Source organism: Pomacea canaliculata, linkage group LG8, assembly GCF_003073045.1.
Source record: "Pomacea canaliculata isolate SZHN2017 linkage group LG8, ASM307304v1, whole genome shotgun sequence".
In the NCBI taxonomy this organism is placed as follows: Eukaryota; Metazoa; Mollusca; class Gastropoda; order Architaenioglossa; family Ampullariidae; genus Pomacea; species Pomacea canaliculata.
Genome location: NC_037597.1, coordinates 8,034,499 through 8,059,344, shown reverse-complemented (window position 1 = coordinate 8,059,344; position 24,846 = coordinate 8,034,499). Strand labels below are relative to the sequence as shown.

At 37.9% G+C, this 24,846-nt stretch overlaps 2 protein-coding genes across 6 annotated transcripts; one reads left to right on the top strand and one right to left on the bottom strand.

Moving 5' to 3' along the window:
* Positions 1-15: 15 nt before the first annotated feature.
* LOC112571161 (putative ATP-dependent RNA helicase DHX57) lies at positions 16-14,727 on the bottom strand. The gene is given in 29 exon segments (XM_025249974.1): positions 16-158; positions 160-192; positions 287-430; positions 512-601; positions 738-775; positions 1,057-1,171; positions 1,484-1,624; positions 2,216-2,299; positions 2,468-2,563; positions 2,761-2,851; positions 3,162-3,211; positions 3,325-3,420; positions 4,256-4,332; positions 4,491-4,654; positions 4,889-5,002; positions 5,230-5,289; positions 6,053-6,162; positions 6,537-6,643; positions 6,786-7,018; positions 7,344-7,398; positions 7,733-7,866; positions 8,324-8,448; positions 9,472-9,667; positions 10,236-10,357; positions 10,656-11,772; positions 12,019-12,201; positions 13,244-13,426; positions 13,616-13,932; positions 14,659-14,727. Coding segments are annotated over 28 exon segments (4,350 nt in total). The 5' UTR covers positions 13,897-13,932; positions 14,659-14,727; the 3' UTR covers positions 16-47.
* Positions 14,722-24,402, top strand: LOC112571162. 5 transcript variants are annotated; one of them, XM_025249977.1, is made up of 8 exons: positions 14,722-14,822; positions 15,430-15,889; positions 16,168-16,517; positions 18,641-18,844; positions 19,307-19,469; positions 19,786-19,920; positions 20,380-20,527; positions 20,669-24,402. In XM_025249977.1, exons 2-8 carry the CDS (start codon positions 15,573-15,575, stop codon positions 20,885-20,887), a joined length of 1,536 nt encoding a protein of 511 aa, XP_025105762.1. In that variant the 5' UTR covers positions 14,722-14,822; positions 15,430-15,572; the 3' UTR covers positions 20,888-24,402. The 5 variants fall into 5 exon arrangements, with proteins under 5 accessions (XP_025105762.1, XP_025105761.1, XP_025105760.1 ...); XM_025249976.1 differs by having other exon boundaries at positions 14,741-15,134; XM_025249975.1 differs by having other exon boundaries at positions 14,741-15,171.
* The last annotated feature ends 444 nt before the right edge of the window (positions 24,403-24,846 follow it).

Genomic DNA, 24,846 nt, shown 5'->3' with positions numbered 1-24,846 from the left:
GAGGAACACAAGAACTGGTTTTCTGAGAAAGTTTATTTGCAGGAATCCTATTGTGTGGTGAGCAGTTTCACAATGGTGTCAATTATTTTGGAGCCTCGTGGGCAGGTGCTCAGGTTCATGTTAGGACTCTTTATCTTGTCTTGAAGCAGCTGGTCCAAGCTCAAGGCGTAACTGCTGAAGTAACTGGGCAATCTGAAATAGTGTATTAACAAATAAGTTGAGCAGTGCACCACCTTTGATATCACAACATAGCAACATATGTCCCAATGAAAAGAAACCTATGTACCTGGCTAGAAGCAGCAACGAAGCGTATCCAGCCTTTGTCCATGGACAAAATAAAGTTGCCACGATGCAAGTCAGAAGAGATTTGTCCTCCTCCTAAGAGCAGCAGCGAATAGACAGACACCATAGTGCAGTCACGGATGTACACCTGAAGAAAAAAAATCCATGCAAATGAATGTACAGTCTTTCTTCAGAAGAACAATTGACCCTGTCTTATAACAACACGCACCTTGCTTGTTTTGACCTTTTCATGATAAACCAGATACGGGCTTTCAAACTTGTGCTCTTGAAAATTGACAGAAGAAGGGTGGATGTGTACCTGCAAAGAAACAGACCTTTGTGAGCTCCAGGTGACTGCCTAAATTCCCTAAAATATCCTGCTTCCCCTCTCTCCTTGCCCTTAAATTATGTGTCAGAGAAACTTCTAGCAGATTCAACACAGATGATGTACTTACTTGTCCATCTAGTCTGGTCTCAAACTTGAGATCTGACCCTGTAACATTCAAGGCATTATGAAAGACTGTACTGCATTTTGTGTACACATTTAAAAAAAATGGGAATCAGTATTCAGTGAATATTGTGAATGGATGTTCTGTCTTTTCTTCAATCTTGTCTACATCCAAGCAATCAATCTGATGACCTGATTTACTAATAAAAGTGTCCCATTTTTTAAAGTGTTGCTCAGTTACTGTTGACCTAACCCATGACATTTATGCAGTATTTGTTGATTTTAAAAAAATATGGAAAAAGCATACACATGGACAACATACAAACCTGGAATGCTCTGTTTAATTCTTGCTTCTAAGCTCATCACCCGCATAACATTTGGATACAGAGCTGCAACCAGGACTGCAGAAATCAATTTCCAGTTCTTGATGTTTGCATTTGCCTTTCAGACAAAAGTCACAAGAAAAACTAAACTCCTTTGTAAAATCATTCAGCAGCACACACGTATATGCTCTGGTGGCTATGATTCAATACAAAAGGAACAATATTCAGGAAACACTTCAGGAATTCACATCTAACCTTTTTTTAATAATTTGAAATGAGTCAAAAATAAGAGAGCCAAGCTCCATATTGAAACAAGCTCATTGCAACATGGATTCACACTATGTATACATTATGTATAAAGATCCAAAGCCTTGTTTCTAAAGTGTTAAAACAATTTGCTAAAAAGTACTTGATGGCAAGGTCAACTCACATCTTGCCCTGTAACATTAAGAACACCATCTCCACCAAACTCGCGAGCAGCTCGCTGAATGTTCCTAAGCTTGATGCCAGCATCCGTGAAGCCAATGTCTGAGAGGAGCTCCAAATACTGTTGTTTTAAACTGGCAAGCATCTACAACCAAAGTTATGCTATCAGCTGCTGTCATTAAATTGAATCATCTATTAACAACCATACTAAAATTGCCTGTTTCAAAGTGTTGACACTAAATCCATACATTTCTGCTCTCCTTGCTATTAACCAACCTCCTCCCACCCTTATTATCATTTACTCTTGGCTGCAGTCATTTGTGGTACAAATTTAATGCATGATGATGACTTTCACTAAATCATTTTCAAACAGTTGTATCTCTTAAATGAATTTGCAAGAATCCCAACCATCTTGATGTGTTAGGGCCATTTTTTACTGAATAAATATGGATATAATATTTGACTAAGTTAGACAAAGTTTTAACATGATTACATAAAAACCTTGTCATGCATATTAAATTATTTTAATAACTGCCCAACTTGGTCAGACATTCATCATTCCTTTAAGGAACAAAAGCAAACTAAGCTCCAGAGGTATTCTTGACTGCACTCATAGCTTTAAAAGCAAGTGTCCCAATAATCTTCAGGACTTTTCACTACCAACAAGATTAGAAGTTCTGAGAGTTATATTTTAGTGTACACCTGTGTAAAATGCAAAATTCAGGTTTGTCTTTACCTGGAGTGTTTTCTGTGACATGAAATTCTCATGACAGAATCTATGCTCTTCTTGTTTTCCTTGCTTTTTTACTTCCAACCATTGCTGAAATATAAAACAGTTATTGAAATGTACCATATAAAGTAGTTAATATATATTAAAGAAGCATGTTGAAGTAAACCAAAAAAAGTTTAAATATAGCAAAGAAAGGTGTTGAAAAGCTGCCAAGAAATCATGCTCATAATCATTTGTACCTTACAAAAAAATTCTTACATTGTAAGCATTCAAGATGGTAAGATAGTCTGAATTTCCCACAGCAAACTCTTTCTTTTTTGCAGCTGCCTCTGTTTTCTTGTCAAATGGGGAAACCTGAAATAACAAAGAGGGAACAAGGGCATTCCACAAGGGAGATTATGAATAGAAACATTTAAGCATAAATATGCTGCTTGTGCAGTATTTAAAGCATAAACCTGCATGGACTTTTTCTGTCATTCCTTTCTACATTTGCTTCCACATTAGCCTTATGATCTTTGTCTCCCATAGAAAGATCAATGCATGCCACTTACAAATGGTGATTTGAAGCTCAGAGCTGCTGCTATTGTTAAGGAGGCATCCAGACATCGGAAGATTGACCCAAATACCATCAGCTTTCCAAGTCTGTTCATAATTTCAACAGTACAAAACTAGAACTGGCTTTTTTATCCACAAACTCTTAAAAAAACTGAATTGCTTTACTGATAGGCTAAAACTTAATATCAATACAAACTTCATGCATCACTCAAACAGCATTTTCTATTCAAATTAACATTCCATGTATTTTAAACCTCCAATGAGCATTTGAATTGAGCATAATTCTGTGCCACTCTAGAAAGATGTCTACCTCTAAAAATGTATATACAAAGCAAACAGTTATTCTTCCTTTCTCTGTCATTTATAAAGGAAGTTCTATATTTCTATCAATACATACCTAACATCAAGTGGCAAAGATCCAAGATGATAACCAAGGGCAGTCAAACTCTGTAACATATATTCAAAAAAATACATCACTTTACCAAGAAATTCCAATAAAAACTGCTCCACCATAAGCACACATGCATTACATACAATTTAAAAGCAAAAATCACATTTACCCCTTTTTCATCAAGAGCACCAATATCCTGCAGTCGATGTATGGCGTTCTTCATGGCCTCTTCACAAGGCGGCTCCATGACCTTTGAAAGGACCTCCTATAAATAGCCATTTCACATTTTACCAGTTACTTCCTGAATGGATTACTTAACACAAGATTATAATTTCACATGTGTTTATACAGGATTTTCATAAGAGAAAAAAAGGTAAAGGCAAAATACAATTAAAGGCTTTAACAGATTAACTATAGCAAATAAACACATCACTTTTACACATTGTCCTTAAGCAAGACAATCCATTTGCTGCATCATTGAAATAGTTGCTGCATTTCTGCTGAGGTTTTCAGCTTCTCTCAAAGCCAGGTGGGCACCACTTCTTTTACTTCATCTGAGGTGAATCTGTGGCCACATTAAGCTGCCTTAAGTGGACCACAGATGCAATAATCATGCATAGTGGTGAATGCGGATCCACAGCTGATACCTAAATGTGCAGCCAACTGAGACACCATCATCAGTTTGTCATCCACCCTGTCAGCATGTTCTTGTATGTGATGCTGATGAACAGCCAGAATGGCCTTTGTCAGTTACACTTTTCTGCTTTAAACCTTTCTACCTATTTATAAACTTTTCGTTGATTCTTGGCAACATATCTAACATCTGATAGTGAATTTCCAAGGTTTCACTACCTCTGTACAAAGAGAGCACATGTGCAATATCGACCTGCAATGCTGCCACACAACTATAGGCCAAGTGCTGCACTGTGAATGGTCAAACTCTCCAACAGACAACATATATACACTACATTTTGCTAGCTTCTCGTTGCTCTGGTTATCACACATTTTAAAAATTGTCTTTATCTTTTCATTCTCCCTTGTACATGGGAACAGCAACTGCAAAAGTATCACTCCCAAAAATTGCACACATTTTCACTTACTGTGGCTTCATGAGATGAAAAAATGTCCAGCATTTTTATTCGCAGCATCAGTTGCTCTAACGGCACCCTCTGTATTTCTGCAGAATAACAAGCTCAAGCTTAGCTACTATCTATTCCATATACTTTTGCTCTGCAAAATGCGCAATCACAAAACAAAATCTTGAAGTCTAATAGGCTTGATCTGAAGAACACGAAAGAAAAGAAAAATGCAAAATAAGTGATTTATTTTCATTACCTGGAATTGGTTGTTCACGCAAAACATTCTCAAATCGGTGATTTGTAAACAGATGAAAGCAGACGCCAGACATTACACGACCTGCTCGACCTCGGCGCTGAAGGGCATTTGCCTTCGACACCCACACAGTCTCCAGACTCTCCATACTGCGAGCTGCATCATACCTAAAAATAAACATCTTCTGTATAAACCAGACAAATAGGCACAAGGTGCATCATGGGAAAACAAGCTATCATTATAAACACACAAAATGTGATTTTTTTTTTTAAGCCAATCATGCAACATTATCCTAAAATTATTATTCCAAATTGTGCTAAAACTGCCAGTATATGCACATTTTAAGTAATAAGCTAAAATTTTAAAAGCTAAACTAGGATCACAGAGAGACCACCACATACCTCTTTTCTTTCATTCTGCCTGAGTCTATTACATACACAATGTCATCAATTGTGATGGATGTCTCTGCTATGTTAGTAGCTATGACAATCTTTGTCACTCCTTCTTGAGGCCTCCTGTGGCAAAACATCCACCAGCAAGTACAGTATTACAATTTACACAGATAAAAGATGTATTTCAATATTGTACTAACCTCCAGTGACTTTACTTCATCTATTTTTATTTGATTTCATATTTTCCAATCCTAGCTAAATTTCAACAAAGTGTCCCTACAAGAACACCCTTGTACAAGGTTATTGTTGCAAAATTTTCCAAGGTTCACCAACTCATGAAAGGTGCTTACATAAAAACAGAGTTCTGTTCTTCAGTGGAAAGTGATGAATGAAGAGGGACAATCTTGTACCTGAACAACAGCAAAAAAAAGGTAAATGTAGGAAACTCACAAATGTATAAGCATGTGGTTGCACCTCACACAAAAGACTTATAATAGACAAAACATTACAGCAGAGCAAAGTAGTGCTCTGGTAAACAACATTAAAATAGCTAAAATTCTGCAGAAGAGGGGTAAAAAGTGGGGTCAAGGAATTATTATCAACTCTCAGATACTCATTATGTTGCTGCTTAATAATCCAGCAGAACTCTCTATAAAATGGATATATTTTAAATAGTATCTCCAAAAGGTGCAAAGTATTCAAATGCATGCTCTACTGAAAAACAGAACTGTAATAACAGCATAGTGAATATGATGGCACAGAGGACAACTTTCCACATGCCACCTTCAGTCATGTGATGGAACAGTGTGTGCACCTAATGGGATGACTAATCAGCCCACATGCTAAAACACTAATTTCATGAGGCAGCAAAGTTGTACAAGGATGGACACAAGTCCATCATCTCTCATTAAATATATGCACAACCAACATTTCCTTTTCTTTTGTCACCATGGTGGTGCTAAACGTCTAACCAAGTAATCCTCACTGGTGTCACTAAAATTATATCATGTGGCTAGTTACTTATTAAATTTTAAAAAAATAAAAAAACACACAAAGTAAACAATGTGAGAATACAAATAAAAAGTTGTGTACACAGACGAAAGGAAACAAAAACATTGGGTGGGCTTGGATAGGAAGTAAGAAGATAAAAACATCGGCTTCATCAACTCTTACTTTGATCTGTTGCGATGGCCAAACTCAGAAGAGGAAATCAGTGCATCCAACAATGTTTGTATTTCAGCAAAGCCAGGTAGAAACACTAAGACAGCAGCTTGCTTGGGAAACTATAAAAATGATAATAATAAGTTTATTATATAATAATAAATTTAAATAAGTAACTGTATAAAACATGTTTGGATGCAAGCTGACAATGAACAATCAGCAGCATTACCCAAGATGCCAAAAATACTTGTTTTAAATCAATTTCAAAATTATATAATGTGCATATTATACAGAATGCTGTAAATCAAATGGATGTTTGCTTGAATGTAAATCTCTGTTTGGTGCTCCACTTCCAGTAAACCCTTCTTTTGGTCATTTAATTCAATCAGTCACACAAATGCCTTATTTTTGCATGGGTGTGCTTGCGTCTGAAGTTTGAGTGAGAGCTAGTGAGAATGAGCACACATATGCCGATGCATTTGACAGGTGAACTCACTTGATGGTTACCAGCTACAATCCACTCAAGGAGAGTCACAATGAGATCAAAGTTAATTTTCTCATAGTCCATATTAGCCAGACAGCGAATAGTCCGCTTGCTGTAGTCTGAAAATACAAAACATAATCTGCTTTAAAAAAAATCCCATAAAAATTCACATGCACTATGTCTTTTCAGCGCTAATCGCAACGATTCTAATCTTTCTGTCATAAATGCATGGCCTTAAAGTTACCTCCCCTACATCTGTACCTGAATATCTTGCTGAGAGCTGTTTCACATTCAGCTTCTCGTCGGTCCACTTGTCACTGGGATCATCATATTCATCAGATTCATCATCTAGAGACAGTCCCTTTAGTGATTCTTCAATAGCATCTGCATAGCTGAGTGTTGGGCCTTTTCTAGACTTCTTGTTTCTGTTTCCACTGCTGGGAAGTGGCTTTGGTTGAAAACGAGCGCATGGTGCTTTGTCCTCAACTGTAAACCTATTCCACAAACATAACTCACTTTTATTTTGCATACATTTTACCCATAAAATAAAAATCTCTCATATAACAACATCCCATATTCACCTATCACAAAATTTGCAAAAGTCACCCAAACAAGTCTTAATAATAACCAGGTGATATTTCTCTTGCAAAATCTTCCAAAAGGATAAAATATGCTCAGAGCTGATAAGAAGCAATATCTAGAAAGACATATAGAATATAGAAAGACATATAAAAAGACATATCTGAACTGTAATGAAAATTATTCTTTTAAGCTACATGTCCAGAATGTCCACTAAACAAGCATTCCACTTATACCTACTTCGTCATTTCAATGACATCTTCCAAGAAAAATGCTTTCACAGGAAAAGTTTTCCCTGCAATAAAAACATGCAGTTAAAATAACACAATTTTACAATCAACATGGAATAAGTACCAAAATAAACCTATAAAAGAAAAGTTCAACAAAATATAATTATAACATACATAAATGGAAAGGTTATTATACAAAAGAGGCACAAGATACTGATTTCAGAGACAATAACAATCCCATTTCTATTTATATACGTATGTGCCACATTTTATAAAACTTTTACACTATCACAGTTGTCAGTCTACAAACTTGTCAAAGTCCAAATTTAATGTTATCCACCCCTAACATTGGCTAATATTTCGCAATGAACATTTCTTTATATATGACAGAGATCCCACCTGGTATTTCAACAACAGGACAGTAGTTGAAATAAGATGAAAACAGATCAGCATTCAGTGTAGCACTCATCAAAATGACTTTGAGATCAGGACGCTTTGGTAAAATATCCCGAAGTATCATCAGGAGAAAATCACTGCACAGCAAAAAAATGTAGTGGGTGCAAATAAGAGCTGCATAATCTAGTTGAAGTTATTAGCAACACATTAACCTTTTACCTGAAACGGCATCCCATCAAGAAGAGGGACTTAACAGTTTTGAGTAATCAGCAAAATGTTAGGAGGGCATCTTGTATCCTCACTATTCCTGATCATGTGTTGGCATGCAAGTTCTCACTTGTAGTCTTGCTGCTGATCCCTGTCTGCAGAACAAATTATCACTGAATCTCATTTATTCCATGTACTATATATACTTGATCAATTCCACTGGCCATGATGTCGTGTCAACCTGAGCTGACCTAATGTAGTGTACCACCTGCACCTGATGTTACTGTTTTCTATGCCTTCAGCTATATATTGCTAGCACAAGAGCACCTGTAAATCTTGCTTGTAACTGCCACTGAAGATTAATGAAGTTGCGTCTATGATATTTACCTCTCCTCAGATCGTTCATGAACTTCATCCACAATCAGATGCGTCACATCAGACAATGAAGAGTCCCCTTCCAGCCTCCTCAAAATGATTCCAGTAGTACAGAACAGTAAGCGGGTTGCAGGTGACTAAAATTAAATTTTTTTTTAATGTGGGGAAAAAAAAGCGCAGATCTCACATGAGTAGCCTTATAAAAATTCTAACTTAAACTTAACATCATTAAAAAAAAGTAGAAACTAAATAAATAAAGAATAAAACACTGAAATAAAGCAATCACATTTAGGAAACCATGTTAAAATGTAGACTAATAAGAGTTTCTATAGAAGTTTTATATGTGCATAAACATGGAGATGCATCAGGAAGGAAGTGGAGGGGGGTTTGATGTTTTATGCCGAGCCAGCAACTAAGACTATATCAGAGCAAGGCAGCCAGCTCTGTAAACAGATGCCACATGCAGAGAAAGAACAGCATGCCCCGAGACAAAGTTGAACCCAGGACAGCCAACCTTCACTGTATTGGTGAGAAGTCCTAACCCTTGTGATACCTGACCGCCCACATGCATCAGCAAGGGGGAGGTTGGAAAGTTCACAGAAAATTATTTTAAATGGCACCAGTTTATTTTTTTTGACACAGTTCAAAAATATGTTTATACACCACCAATTTCAATGCACTTCTTTAGCCTTTATCAGCTGTTCACCTACTTACTACTTCAATGATCTCTTCCCAGTCAGCTAACTACTTTCCAGCAGTGACTGCTTTCAAACCACAAGGGAAACGGTAAAGCACTAGTGACCATTTTTTCTGTTCCATAGAAAAAGACAATGTCACTCACAACAGTGGCCTGATTATTTTGTCTACATTTTCTTTTTTTTTTTTGTAGGACAGAAAACATCACCAGTCAAACTGGGCACAACTGCTCAGGTTCCTAAAAAATTCTGCAGACTTTCTGGCATCCCCTCATACTATGCTGATGTGCTAGCGGTGACCAAGGTTTCAATATTTCACTTCTGATACCTGCTGGGATTCTCATTCCTACACCAACTTTTTTTTTTTACATTTTCACACTGCTTGACCCTTAAATGTCACATGTTCAAAGCACAAATAAGCAATTCCATTAAACAAAAACATCGTCACAGCTAATCTTTCCTCACCTGCACACTCTCCAAACGAATCTGGTAACCGACAGAATTACCTAGCCTCTCAATTCGTTCATAAGCAACTCGTTCTGCTACTGAAATGGCAGATATGCGGCGGGGCTGTGTGCAAACAATATTGCACAGACGAAGATCACGCATCTTCAGGTATTTATCAAAGATAAACTGTGGCACTTGAGTAGTTTTACCACACCTGGGGATAAAAAGAATAATTTGATGAAATAATTTTGGTTCATTTCTTTTTAAAGCCACTCTACATGATAGAACAAGCTTGCCTGCTTGACAAGCTCAGTGAGCTCAAAATAATCCTGCTTGACAAGCTCCATGATCCTCAAGGAGCACAGGGCCGCAACTTCATACAGTGACTACCTTCAAAGCTTCCAAAGATGGCCCTAAGACCTATAACTTTTGTGAATATCTTCAGTAGCTGATTCTGCAGACTTTCGGACCTCCCCTCATACTAGAATATGTGTTAGGGGTGACTGAGGTTTCAATATTTCAAAGTACTTTCCTTGCCTTGCCTTCTCACCCTTACATTTCCTCCCCCTACTGATCCAGTTTTTGTATACTGAAGTAGTGCCTTTTTATTGGTACTATTGCAGATTCAGATCACTGCCATGTATGGAAATCTGCTATATAAATGTATCATCATTATTACAAAATAAATTACTAAATCATTACAGTGTTACCCAAAATCCTTATAATCCGTAACCCCCATCTCTCTACCATCATCAAAAACTGCCAGCATGCATCCAACTGACCCAGTCATTCCACTTATGACCACCACTTGATTCTCTTCAATAGCAGCCAGCACCTCATCCTGGTAATCCCATGTTGGCAGCTTCTGTCGGTTTGCTATTCGCTTCTGGTATGACTGGTTGGACTACATAAAATAATGCATGACTCCATCAAAACTTGCGATATATTTCATCGGCACTAAAAGATCTATAAACAATATCCACTACCCTGCTCATCTAATATCTAAGCAGTAGTAAAGCTATGTTAGTAAAATATATTAATTTTGTAAATTGATTATCAAAGAAAAAGCTATAATAAAGGGGAAGTGGATTTGTACATTTGGTGGTCCTGATTATTATATGTGCTGCCTAAATTTTTGGCAAAATATCAACAAATGTACCTATGCCACTTATACTTGAGCAATAAAAACAGTTGGTACATACTGCTTTCATTCTGAAATCTTCCTTCAGCTTCTTGTTCTGTTTCAAAACATGAGCTTGTTTTTCCTGCAAGGAAGCCTGACAACTCCCTGTCATATTATTCATCGATTTCTCCCATGCAGATTTCACAGAGCTATGTTGTGGATCAGGTTTGTCTGAGCCTTGATCATCATTTTCTTCTGCTCTTAATTCCTTTCTCTTGCCTTGTGAACTGAACGAGCCACACTCTTTTCTTGAGCTCTGTTCCACGAGAACTGTCTCATCTCTCCTGTAACTTGGTTTGCCATTTCCTAAACTTGTTTTGGCAAATGTCTTTTGCCTGCAAGGTTTTGCATCCACATCTGGTGAAGATAACCCCATCTCATCATGTGCCAACAGCAAAGATGGATCAGCAAGTGGAGAAGGTGGCATTTCTAACAACGTCTGCAATTGTTCCGAGTTTTCTAGAAAACTGACCAATGAGTAAATGGCTGGCTGAACTTCATCAGCCAGTTTCTGTGCACACTTCATGAGAAAACGAGAAATGTTCAAGCAACAGTAGGGTGGAATCCTTCCCACAACAGAGGAGAACGCTAGCAACGGAGCTTCCTTGGGGTAACGGTTGCCGACTGGGAAGCGAATTTCTAACACAAATAGACTGTCTGCTAGAGGGCCCTGCAGTTCTTCTGATTTCTTGGACATGCTGAGTTCTCTCACATGCTGATTCTTGCATCTGTCACCAAAGCGGCACATTCCTCTTTTGTAAAATCTACAGACCTCTCTCACACTTTGAACCTCCTTCTTTGCAAAACCCGAGGAAGCCAATGTAGCACCACTCCCTCCAAAGTTCAACAACTGCTTTAATTCTGGCAGCTCCAAGTGCAAAACCCACACTCTGTTCACGAGCCTTTCCACAAAGCGGTGTTCAAAAATAGACTGCAGTGCCATTTTTTCTTCCTCTCGCAGTGCCCAGATATCTTCTGGAATTTCTGTTTTCCCATCTGAAAGTGGTGAGCTTGAACTCAACTTTGCAGTTCCATCCAGACTTTTAAGCTCTGTTAGCAGATATTCAAGAGCTGCTCCCAAATCACCATCACACACTTGAATCGCTTCCTGACAAAGAGAACGGCTGAAGCCACATCTGGAATGCCAAACATATCAAACTGGGTTAAAAAAGCTAGCAATGGTGCATTAAATGGTACTTAAAAGTCCAGATGCTTTTTCTATCACACATGCAAGGAAAGATACTTGCTTCAGCATACATCCACCCATGCACAATCACTCTGTCATTCAAACACATGCATGCAAGCATGCGCACACACACATTTACACACACAAAGACACTGACACTAGCCCACTTTCTCCTGAATATAAGAGCATCAAATACCTCTCAAGCTTCTGAAGAACAACCAAGTTGACATCTGCCGAGCTAATAGTTTGTGCCTGTCTGGAAGTTTCCTTAGGACGGATATGTGATAGATATGTGCCATCACTTTTTACAACTCGGGACACCTTAGTCTGCCAATAATGCTCATCACTGCGTGTATCCAGCTCATCACACTCTGAGTCACTGAAAAAAGGGAATGCAACAAATAAATTCCTTCCTAAATATTCTCCCTCAATTGTACATCTTTTACCCTCTCAAAACAGCCTGATGTTTCTTCACAAAGACCAATTTTCTTAGAAATGTGTGCCCAAAGTACTCCTTCCAAATGCATCAACAGGATGAGTGTATTTACAACACTTGTTTAAATCACAACAAGGTAAACCAGGATTTCCACAGCCTGGTGGCCACAGGGTCAGTGACCCTAAGAGTTAGCCAGATACTGTCATCTGTCACTTGTTAATCTATGATTTAGGTGGGAAGGGAAGGGTTGGTGTTTTACACCACGCTAGCAACTAAAGCCATATCATGACAAGGTAGCCAGCCCTGTAAATAGATGCCATGCAGAGAAAGAACAGCGCGCCCAAGATGAGAGCTGAGCCCAGAACAGCCAACACTCAGTATTTGCGACAGGCACTAACCGTTGTACCACTGAACCACTCGCTCTCTATGGTTTAAAGGAGTGGGGGTATTGTTGCATTTTGGCACCGAATTTGATCAAATTAAATGAAGAGTAAATTGGGGACTCAGCAAGGTGATAGTGTAGTTAAATAACTTGCTAGTGGTAACTCATGGGACACTTTTTGATGTTCACATGACTGGTAGGCTTTTAGGTAAGATTAAGTGATTAAGCTATATGGATTGTGAAACTTATATGATGCGCTTTAGTTACCTCTGAAAATGTGGATTGTTTTGTTTGAAAAAAGGTTTTATTGTGATGTGCAACTGTTGGGTGATATTAACTGTGTAACAATTGGCACTAAGTTTTATAATGCTATTGTCTGGGATAAGGAGTGCCCTGCATAATAATCAGCTAGACCAGAGTTCATTTTAAAATTAACAAATAAGTGTAAAAACATCTCCCTGTGCTGCAATGTACAAAAGCATGTGCATGCATGCACACACATACACACACATATAAACATCAGCCCATAAAATTCATATACAATCACATCCAAGATAAGCTAAAGTACAACTGTACTAGGATCAAACATTGGTCTACACTCACGAGTGAACACTGTCATTATCACCATCACGAAGACTCTTGAGCACATCATGCACCATTTTCTGATTCTCTGTTGTCATGTGTAGATGCTGTAATTCAGCCTTGACCTTAGGTTCATGATTTCCTGTCACAGGGGTTATGTTCCTTGTTTGAGCAGGCTGACCTCTGCCACGACCACGGGCTGTCCTATCGACAAGAATGGTGGTGCACTACACTCTACAATTTTGCAAATTACCAAACTTATCACTTTCCAACATATCATTACACATATAATGTATCTTTTACAAAGCAGCCATGAGGATTCTGCCAAAGCACAACATTTGTCCACTCTAAGTAGTTAATTAAGCTTTAAAGCTGAAAGGACACTTCACTCACGGCTTTCCGGTGGGTATTGGTTGATCTCTCCCTGCACTGTTTCCCTGAAGTACTGGGCCATCCATCCAATCGTCAAGATCAAAATCACTGTTTCTGCTGTGCCCACCATGATTGTGACGCCCTCCTCTGCTTCCCTGAAGTACTGGGCCATCCATCAAATTGTCAAAATCCAAATCACCTTTTCTGCTGTGCCCACCATGATGAGCCCCATGACCTTGATTGTGACGCCCTCCTCCTCTGTTTGGTTTTCCCCGCCTCTTTGCTATATTTCTTCGATCCATTGATGGTCGCAGAAAGTAATTTTTCTGAGCACTGCTCTACATTTTGGACAATGGCATAGTTTAACATCTTCCTTTACATAATCATTTTTTAAATAATTAAAGATTAATAGATTTAATGTAACAGTACAACCTGTGTTTCTGGAAGACACGTGTGACACCATGTTACGGTGCTTAAACAGATAACGGTAGTAAGTATAATCCCATTGAATAAAGGGCAATGGAGCTGCTCTCGCAGACTGAGTAGAATGGAATGTGGCATGTTGTTAATGAACAGCCTTTAATGTACCGGGTATAAGGAATATTTTAGTTTTTGCATCTTTTAAAATTAGGCGTGGCAGATAAGGCTATTTATGTCACACGAACCCCCCAGAAATACATTCTGTTGATCCAGTGTAACATTATTTGCTACTTACTATAAGCTTATCCTAAAAACTCAAAGGCAAAAGGAAAAACTTAATTGTTTTCTCACAAATTGAAAAGACCACTAAAACTATCACCACCACTATTGTTTTTGTAGTTAGTAGGGGCAGAAAAAACTTATTCCCACGCCTAAAATGTTATTCTTTGTTCGATGTTATACCACAAATATCCTATACACGTCCATGGTTATACGAACTGAAAAAAAGCAGGCGCCACATTAAAAGGCACTGCATGGCTTTTCTCGATAGAAACACTGAAGAAAAAGGCTTGTTATTAAATTAAGAAATTAAATCTGACACTTTTTAAACAAAATATGTTTCAACCTACAATTGAAATACATACAATTGACAATTTGTACGTGCAGCTTGAGTCTGAACTGGAAAAAAGCAGACAACCGGATGTAAGCCAGTTCCAGTTAAAACTATTTTCACTCTGAAAAAGATCTACTTCCTAAATCACCATAAACTACAAGCAACGCTTCATATGTACAAGAAGATAAACATTTCGTGTGTAGATTTTAATATGATTACAATATGAACAATATAAGTGATAATGAGGTGCAAATTAATGAATGTAGGTAATTTACGATGATGCAATGTAACAAGCATCAACTTATGTAGCAGTGGAAAAGGCATATCATCACTTATGTTTATTTGCTGAATTCCGTATCGTCGTCCTCATGATCGTTACTACCACAATCATAATATTTTGTAACATAGAATGAACTGAGTCTCCTTCTCACGTGGGTTTCTTCCTTCATGCTCGCCAAAACCACCGCAGCATCTTGTATTTGGCAAAAACTACAAAGGATACACAAAGTGGGGTTTTCAGCTCGTCTCTTACCGTTTAATTCATGTGGGTGTACATAATTTGTCGCGTTAACGTCTATCATTGCTTATTAGATCTGTCAAATTTCTTTCCCATATCGTTCCGTGAAGGAAATTTTATATGTGGAAGGGAAGGTAGGGTGCAGTACAAAGTCTGAAGAACTAAATAGTGTGCACTGTTTTTTCACATAATTTTGCATACAATGGTAGACCTAATCTTATTATATTCCAACACATTTTTATCCATTCACCACTTATGTAAAATAATTAAATATCTGGTTTTCAGGAGTATTCATCATGTGGCAAAAGTGCATCTCTAAAGTCTCAAATGTGTCTCACACCAGGCTGCAGACATGAACTCAGAGGCACAACCCCAAGATACCGCTTATGTTTTACCCCTAAAAAGCTCCTTTGCTTGTTGACCTCAGAATGCACTCTTCAGGTGTATGTACTGCTCGTAAAATGATTTCACGACGCAAGAAGCTGGTCATTACACTGCTATGTGTTGGCAGTTTATGTTATGCAGCTGTGCAGATCATGCGTTATCATGAAAACTTTAGTCCCTTGCAGACGATGTCTAGTGCTGAGAACGAGGCTCAGCGCCTGCTCAAGTTTATTACATCTTATCATTACCAGTGCAATGCAACTTTGCATAGTTCTAACTATTCAGACTGGGCAATATGTACTGAACCAGACGTAGGCATCAGCACTGAGTCTACTAAAATCAAAACTGCCTACTCTGTTGGGTTAGTCAAATTTTATTTTTGACATGCGCATTTATCTCATTATAATTGTAAAGACAAAAATTACAGTACATTTCATTCTAATTGTTTTTATACCATACCTAATTAATGAACACATTCCTTTTTAAAACTTGTTGTTTCAGAAAACATTTATCTAGCAAGATTCACAAGGTAGTGTGACTGAATGAATAATGAAACATGAAACCAAGATTGCATATGATAAACCATTTTTAAATGTTAGAAAAAAAAAATTTGAGTTTTTTCCTTCTTTCTTTTTGCAGCCCACTTCCTGATTACAGCTTTGAAACCCAGCTGTTGCGAAACTTGTCTGTTCAGCAGTTCATTTTCCTTCATGATTCATTTGCCCCAGCACCACCAGTACTGCTTCAACTGAACAATACCACCATATTCCGTGCTACATTAGTACCTAATGACCCTTCAGACTTTGGCCGCAACTCGTATGACATGCATACGATGAACAGCATGATGGCCAAGCTGAAGCACCATCATGTAGACCTGCTCAAGATTGAGAGCTTGCAGGACATGACAACATCATTTGAAATGTTGTATTTCATGGTCAAAGATGGGATCATTTCTCGATTTCAGCAGCTTCATGTGGCAATGGAAATTGGTAAACTTTCTGTGTTCACATTTGTAACCAGAGTAAAAACAGATTTAGAGAAGTGTATATAACAAATTTGCAATTCATCATCATAAGCCCACTGTTTTTAATATTTCTTATCTTTACTGGACAGAGCTGTTTGCATTGACTCTCAATGACACTCAAACCACTTATGATTTTTGTCCTTCTGAAAAGGTTTTCTTTGTGACTTCTGGTTTCATGAGTTTTAATGCACACATTCCTTTAAAATAACCATTGTGCTTTGCTTTATACCAAAAGTGCATAACTCACCTCCACATTTTTTACCATATAAGTTAAAAAAAAAAGGCAGCAAGACCTTTCTGCTTTTTATTAACAAAGCTAACTTTTATTCCTTACCTCTGAGAAAATCACAATTTTACAGTGTTGCACAGAAGACTGGGGTGATTGAACAAGGAATACCTCAATTTCCCAGCTTTAAGAAGTCATGCATATGTTTTCAACAATAATGTTATTGCCTACCTTATGCATACTTCTGACTTTGACATCAGCACTTCCCCCTTGCAATCAGCAAATAAATGACAATGACCATCTTTATTAATCCCAGTGGGCAGCTATATTCAGAAAGTGTGCTCCATTACACAGACAAAAACCAGATAATAATAATGAATTCAAAATTTATACTGACACTCGTAAGGAGCATGTTCTTAGCGCTTAAGAACAAGAACGAGATATTGGCAACATATGAGGGACAGAAGAACAAGCAAACAACATATGAACCATGGAAGGATAAACAACAGTACTGATGACAGTTAGAAGACAAATATAAAAAACATAAAGAGGATCCAAGTAACAAGGAGTGAGAGTATTGTGCAAAAGGAAGATGAGCAGGGAAGTAGCAATAATCGGAAAAGAAGGGAAGGGTGTGAAAAAAGGACTAGCATTGTGTCAACATAGGAGAAATACTTAAGGAAGAGGTGCGTTTTCAATGCACATTTAAAGGATTCGATAGTGGGTAGGAGGCAAATATGGAAAGGTAGTTCCATTGTTTTGCTGCACGGTAACTAAAAATCCTGTGACCATATGTTGTTGTTCTGGTGGCAGGAATAGTCAGATGAGTGGAGTTGTCTATCTGGGACATAAGGGAAGAGAAGAAATAGTGTAGGAGACAGCAAAGAATTTAAAACACAGCACAGACAGTTTGTATTGAATGTGAGAACAGATGGGTAGCCAGTGTAGAAAACAAAGGAGAGGAGTGACATGTTCCCGTTTCCTAGCTCTAAGCACCAGAAATGCAGCGGAGTTCTGTATTTTCTGCAGTTTGTGAAGAAGGTATGCAGAACAGCCAGCAAGCAAGGAGTTCCAGTAATCAAAGCGAGAAAGTACAAACATACAGATAAGAGTGTTGGTAGCACATGTGGAGAGAAGGTGATGGCGTTGATCTTAGGGTGCTTATAATAGGCAGACTGACAGACAGCTGTAACTTGTTCAGCAAGTCATTTCTGCAGTGACAATGAATCCCAGATTCCTGATGGATGACGCAAAGATGATGTTCATTTCACCCACTTTGATGTGATTTGGCAGACAAACGAGTGAAAATTGATTTCTTCTTCTTGAGCATAGCAGGGCTTCCATTTTATCATCGTTGAGTTTAAATTTTTTACCATCCAGTCCAAGACATCGCTGATACATATATGGTGCTAGTAGCCAAGTGAAACTCAGCTGGTGGAATGGAGCAATACAATGCGTGTCATTGGCGTATGATTGGTGCAAAATCTTGTGAGACTGCATGGAAGATGAAAGTGGTTTAATACAGAATGAATAGAACTGGGCGAGTACTAAGCCTTGAGGGACGCCACAAGAAAGTGGAGCAAGGCGAGATGTTTGACCATCAACAAACACAGTCTGCATCCCGTCAGGTAGGAGCTGAACCACGCTAGTGCAGGTCCAGAAATTCCATAGAGGGAGTGAATCTATGACGGAGCAGAGAGCGGTGAATGCAGCAGACAGGTCCAGTAGAGTTCAGGCAAAATATGTTGTGGTCACTTTAATCAGAATAGTTTTGGAGCTGTAAAAAGGTCAATATGTTGACTGAATAGAGATAAACAAGATAAAGATGAGGCCAAGATGTACAACATTTGTTCTTCTTTCAGACAAAATTGATGATGACTACCTTTATGGATGGTACAAAACACTGTACACCTTGTTCCACTCTGGAGGCTTTCGCCTCTATCACACAGCATCATCTAGTCCACTGTGTTTGCAAGTCACCATGATGGAGTCCTGTCGCTACTTCATGTCATGGCTTCGCAATCCAGGACCACGCAGTTTTCTCCTCTACCCACCTGCCATTGATGGTGAACTAGATGTTTTCCCCTTTTAAGAGGAAATATTTTGTGTTTACACTGCTAAACCTTTTCTTGCAATTTAAATAGAAGAATATATGCTGATTGCAATTTAGTGCAGAGAATTAAATGGAGAGGCTAACCTCAGTGATCTGTAGACTAGGCAAAAACATGGTATAAACTATATTTAACTGATTGTGTATATGACTCCAAATACCCAGTTTGCATTTTCTATTGATTATATATCAACCACCAGAATTAAAGTGGCACAGGATGACATGATCAGCCGGTCAGTATGATATAATTGTACATCCAGTCCAAGCTCGTATTCTGTATTGCTTTATATCATGTGATACTGGATTCATTTTTAATTAACAGGACTTCTGAGTAAAAAAACAGAGGCCTCAGAAAAATAGATGAGTGTTAAGACATTTGCTCAAATAAAGCATCTTTTGTTGACCATTTTTTTCACAGGATCTCAGGAGTATGAAGAACAACGACTGAAGGATTTTTTAGGGCTACCAAAACTGCAAGAGGATGACATCATTTCTGTATCCCTGTCATCTGCAGCCACTCTTCCTCTGTTCCGCCAGATTCTCATGTCAGGAACAGAACAGTGTAACATCTTAGTGTTTACGTGAGTTTCTTGAAGTTTTGTCCTTTAATATGATAACAATATGGCCACTGATATAGAGCTTACAGCATGGTAAAACTTAAAAAATGGATGGGGATAACTTAAGAGTAAAAGCATTTTATGCCAATGAACAAAAAGCGAACATTATAAAACCTTTCAACAGCTAATATCATGCTGATGTTTTTGCATCGCCAAATACTTATTGCTTCCTGCACATCTTTTTGTGAAACAGCTTTTAGAAACTGCCAGGTTATATTCATATGCCCACTTTGACGTACTCAACCAGAGCATCTCATAATACCAGTTATGCAAATTACAGGCCTTATAATGCCCATCCACTGAAAGCGCATGTCTCAGCATCACATATTACATGCACCGTTATACCAATCAGTCAGGCTGAGAATCAGATCACTGGGCCTGGTAATCCAGCAGAGCTAACCTTCCGCTCAGAAAGGTAAGAGCAGTTTATTTCAGCTTAAAACACATATTTGACAATTAAAACTGGCAACCAGAGCTTGTGAAATCTGTATTTCTTTTTATATGGTAATTTATTTGTTTTTGATTGTCTGCTTTGTTAGCAAATTTTAAAAAAATCTTCATCCAGGCTTCATCTGAATTATTATGCAGAATTATTAGTCTGTATGCTGTATAGTGTTCTCTGGCTGCTGTCTCAAGAAGAACGGAGAACTTTGATGTTTTGTAATCACAAAATAAAGCAGAACAACATTTTCTGTTATGTCGTAGTAAATAGTTATGCCACAGTGCTGATAAGCAGCAGTGAGCAATGTACACAGTGTTCACTGACTGTAGAGAGGCCAGGCTGCTTCTGCCTGCATGGTTCCATTATCAGCATACTCATTAAACTAAAGTAGCAAGAGACATGACAACAATGACACCTACGACTTTATTTCAGGGATCCAAAATTGCAAGGGCGAAGCATGAATCTGGTGGATGTGCTGGCTCACTACCTGTCCCCCAAGCAGACTAGCATTGCTTACATCAATCTTGCTCACGGTACCTGGCACTTTATGACCCCTTTTCTGGACTCAGGTGCATTGCAGGTGAGTGTTTTGGGTTGGGGCCACATCATTTCTTGACTATAGTTTTGTTAGTCTTTGGATATGTTCATGAGGTAACAAATTCAAGTCGGCGATTTTGTCATCTAATGTACTTATGTTTTTTATATATTTTTTTCTCTACAGAAAATCAACCAGCTAGTGTTGATAACCAATATTTTCAAGAGCAGTACTGGAGACAGTGAAAAGCTTGCAGCTTCAGTTCTTCGGCTTGAGTACAGCGAGCTGCAGCGTATTCTTGCCTATGGAATGACAATGATAGAGGCAGTGCCTGCACCAGAAGAGTCTCTTCTCTTTCATAATGATGGAGATTGGTGGAGGTTGACTTTCATAAGGAAAACTTAGTCATCGATGGTATTGAATGGTATTCATTCAAGAGATAATTGCACTTATCATACACAAAACTAATGGCACACCAAGACTTATTTTTCTGGAGGGAAAACTGGTGAAGATGCCTGTATCATCAAGAAACATTAGTCTTGATGAGATGGCATTTTTGATCTCCAGACATGAACAAATGGTGGCAAAACTTTCCTGAGGACAAAACCTTGATCTCAATACAGATAACCAAAGCACAATAATAGGATGTGCTTGAAATCAGACAATGAGAACAGGTTTACCTAAAGTCTGGAATGTCTTGCATTCTTCCGTCATTTCTCTGGATTCCTCACATCATATTGCTTGAGTTTCAAGACAACTGTAGACATGATCTGTCTCAGCACATTCCCTCATTCGTTACTGCAGTGTATAGTCATGTCATGGGTTTTTCTTTATGCAAATAACAAAAGACATCCTACATCCATTGCACTGTGGATTCAAGGTGTACTTAACCCACATTGTTAGTGGATGATGCTTGCCACTAACCTTATCTGTGATCATCTGTATAATTTGAGGCTGATGTAACTGCGTATACCACTGTGTACCACCTGCTAGGCATCATCTACTTCGCTTTCATTTTCCTCGTAATTTTAAAACTGTATAATCACAGTCCACTTTTTAGCTATTTTCGGAGGACTGCATGGTGTTTGTCTGCTTCCTAAAATACACCATCTGATACTTTTAAGAAGAGCTTGTCAGTATTTATTATATTCCAAATGGCATCTTCCACATAAATCCTTCAATATTATTGTCCCTTGTGTTGGAATTCATCTTCACCTGCATACTATAAATAAGGAAAGAAATAATGTGTAAAAGAAACTTCTTTATATCAGTGAAAAGAGATCTACAACAAGCTGATCTTATTGCCACTTGGAGAGCTGCCACCATAAACTGACAGCTGGGATGCTCAGTCAGCTTTTGGCAGCACACAGTCATCATGGTATCATGTTCCTGCAGATGACACAATGGGTTTTCAAGCTGTAGATCTGAACTCAGGGCCATTGAGAGCCAGCGCAGGCCCCGGGGCAGATGACTTGCTAAAACAAGTAGGTGGTGAATTTCAGACAACCAAATGACAAGAGGCTAAAGACAGACAAAAAGGCATTGTGCTTGTTCTGAATATCAGCTGTCAGATTCTCCAAAAGCAAGTTGGCCTTATGCCATCAACTTCCCACAACTGGCAGAAAGCAAGGTGAAAACTGTCAGCATCAGTGAGTCATTGTCATCAGAAGTGGTCATCATACAGTTTGACAGTGGTCTGTGTCTATCTGCTATATACAGGAATAGACAAAAGGTCACAAAGATACAACCATAGTGCATCTAGCTCAGCACTCACCAACGGGACTGCAGGTGGTTGTTAAACGGATTAATCTAGAAAACTTAGATCGTGAGTTTTTCTTGTGTACAGAAAGAAGTTGTATTAACCAAGCAATTACATCATCAGACTATTCTCCTTTATTATTGTATCTTCGTCCATCGCCACAAACTGTAGATTGTTATGCCTAGTGCTTTTTAGCCCACCTTTAACGGTGGGTAAAATCACAATACAAATCAACATATTGTTATAAGTGATGTAAGCAAAAGACTTGCTTGCTACAGAATTACATTTAACAAGTAGAAAATCCCATTTACTGCTCTTTTATCTGTTTGTCATTTCCATGTTCTATTTTTGGAGTGGAGGTTGCTTGCTTTTACTTTTTCAATCTTCTAAACTATTTGACTAGTGTTTCATCTTCATTCATGTCTATCAACATTTTCTTTTACTTAACTTTGGATCCAATAACATGGTGTTGCCTTTAGATAAGTAAGGAGATGACAAAAAAGATGTAAATTTCAAGATATGTGATATTCATACCACAAGGACCAGTTACTGTGCGTATTGTATATATTAATATTTTAGACCTACTAAACAACCTCGCCACACGAGATTGAAAATGCTGGGACTGTGTGTGTAGGACTGTGTGTGAAAGAGAGAGTATCAATGTGCATATGATCATAAATAAAGACAGTTGTATATGTATGCATGTGAAAGTATATTTCAACACATCTCTACCTACATTATTTCCAACATAATTAGAAAAAAATGAGCCTAAAATTTAGTAGGACAATCAATTCAACCACCACATGACTCCATAGTTAATTTTACTGCTGCCTATAGTCAATTTGACCATCGCACAACTCAGTTTGACCATGGACGTGGTTTGACCACATAGCTGATTTCACCACTTCCTGTAATCGATTTGACCAATTCATCATCCATGTTGTAATTCAACCCCAAAAAATTTTTTGATGTAGTCTAGTTTATCAGCATTGATTGACCTGCACATGTTACTCTTTATGCTTTTCATTATTTCTGTGTGCACAGCCTTCTGCAGTTCACTTTTACAGCTTTAGATTTCCTGAACGAAACTTGCCTCTTTTTTTATGAATACCTAAAGGTTGTTTCTTGCTTAAGTTTAAAAGTGCATTTTTTTGATCAGCAAGCAGCCTGAAACACAATGTAACACCAGTATCATGGAGTGTGAAACCAATTTTAAAAGAACATTGACATGTTAAAATGGTCTAAACACCTCTTCTGTAAATCTGGCTTCAACAACAATTTTGTGTGAACACTTCTGGGTCAGCACAACCCTCTCTTGTCTCTTTTCGTTTGTTTGAGCATACATGTCTGCAGATGAATTATTTGAATAGTAATTAATGGTCTGATCAACCTCAGACTTCAAATCTTAGTTGTGGTCTAATTGATTATAGACAGTGGTCAAATTGATCAGAGACCATAATCGATACCTAAACCCATTTCTAATTATTTGTATTTGGAATGTCTGTGTTGTGAGTGGATCGATGCATAATAATTTCATTTGCATGCAATTACATGTATATTTATTCATGAGTGTGCATGTTACAAAAGTCTTGCATTCATACACATGTTGTCCAGGAACTTTGAACCCTATCTCTTCAGTAAGCATGAAAGATTAAGTGGAGGTTACATATATAGAGCAAAGATCAGCAGTATATTTGTTAAAAAGTCAGGAGCTCTAGTATAGCTTTAAGAAAGATGCAGAAATAGGATTTTAGATTATTAAAGTTTGGTTTCCATGTGTCCTTAGTTTACTACACCCAGTCATGAATTGTTCATAATTTTTTCATTTGTATCGTTATTACAGTTACTGAACTGAAATCAAGTCAAATTTGATATCACATTTATTTCTGTTTATGTTTAAGTACAATATAATCTGCTAGTTTTCATATTTTGATGTGCACAGTATGGTTGTTTTTTTTTTGTTTACTGTTATCTTGCTCTCAGTCATACTGTTTCCTATCTCAAACACTGAGATTTCATTGGAGATTTAAGGTTTTATTACTTCACTTTCCAGATAAGGTGCTGGTGCCATTTTGTGTTAAGCATTTCATCCTTATGATGCATTTTTTTATGGTATATTAGATAATGTGGTGTTTAACAGCTATTAAATATATTCACTGCTTCAGTCTGTACTTGTGTGTGTGTGTGCGCGCGTGCACATTATTCTTTTAGTCATTTAGTCAGAGGGGGGGCGGTCACCTGTGCCCCCTTCTGTAAGAAAAAGACTCAAAACTGACAGCCACTCATCTGATTTGGTAATATTACAAGTTCAAGTAACCAAACATTGAGCTTTCTATAGCTAACTAACCAAAAATAGACTGTTTTCTTAGAACAGAGATCGGTATGTGGAATAATATCACTGGTATTTCCTCTTTCCTTACGTCTACTGTATTTCTTTATGACTAAAAGCATGGTTAAATAAGGAACTGTTGACGATGAGACAACATAAAATGTATCTCCACTTCTGTTTCCTAAACTTTATCAATTATTCGCTGTAATTAACTACTCTATTTCATGTTTCCTTCTTTGTTGCATCATCTGGCGACAGCTACATTCAAATCCGACT

Excerpts from the sequence above, each read along its gene's own strand:
- LOC112571162 (XM_025249977.1), top strand. The coding sequence starts at position 15,573 with ATGCACTCTTCAGGTGTATGTACTGCTCGTAAAATGATTTCACGACGC. Across the intron at positions 16,518-18,640 it reads TCATGTGGCAATGGAAATTG|ACAAAATTGATGATGACTAC; the intron begins GTAAACTTTCTG and ends TTCTTCTTTCAG. Across the intron at positions 19,921-20,379 it reads CTAACCTTCCGCTCAGAAAG|GGATCCAAAATTGCAAGGGC; the intron begins GTAAGAGCAGTT and ends ACTTTATTTCAG.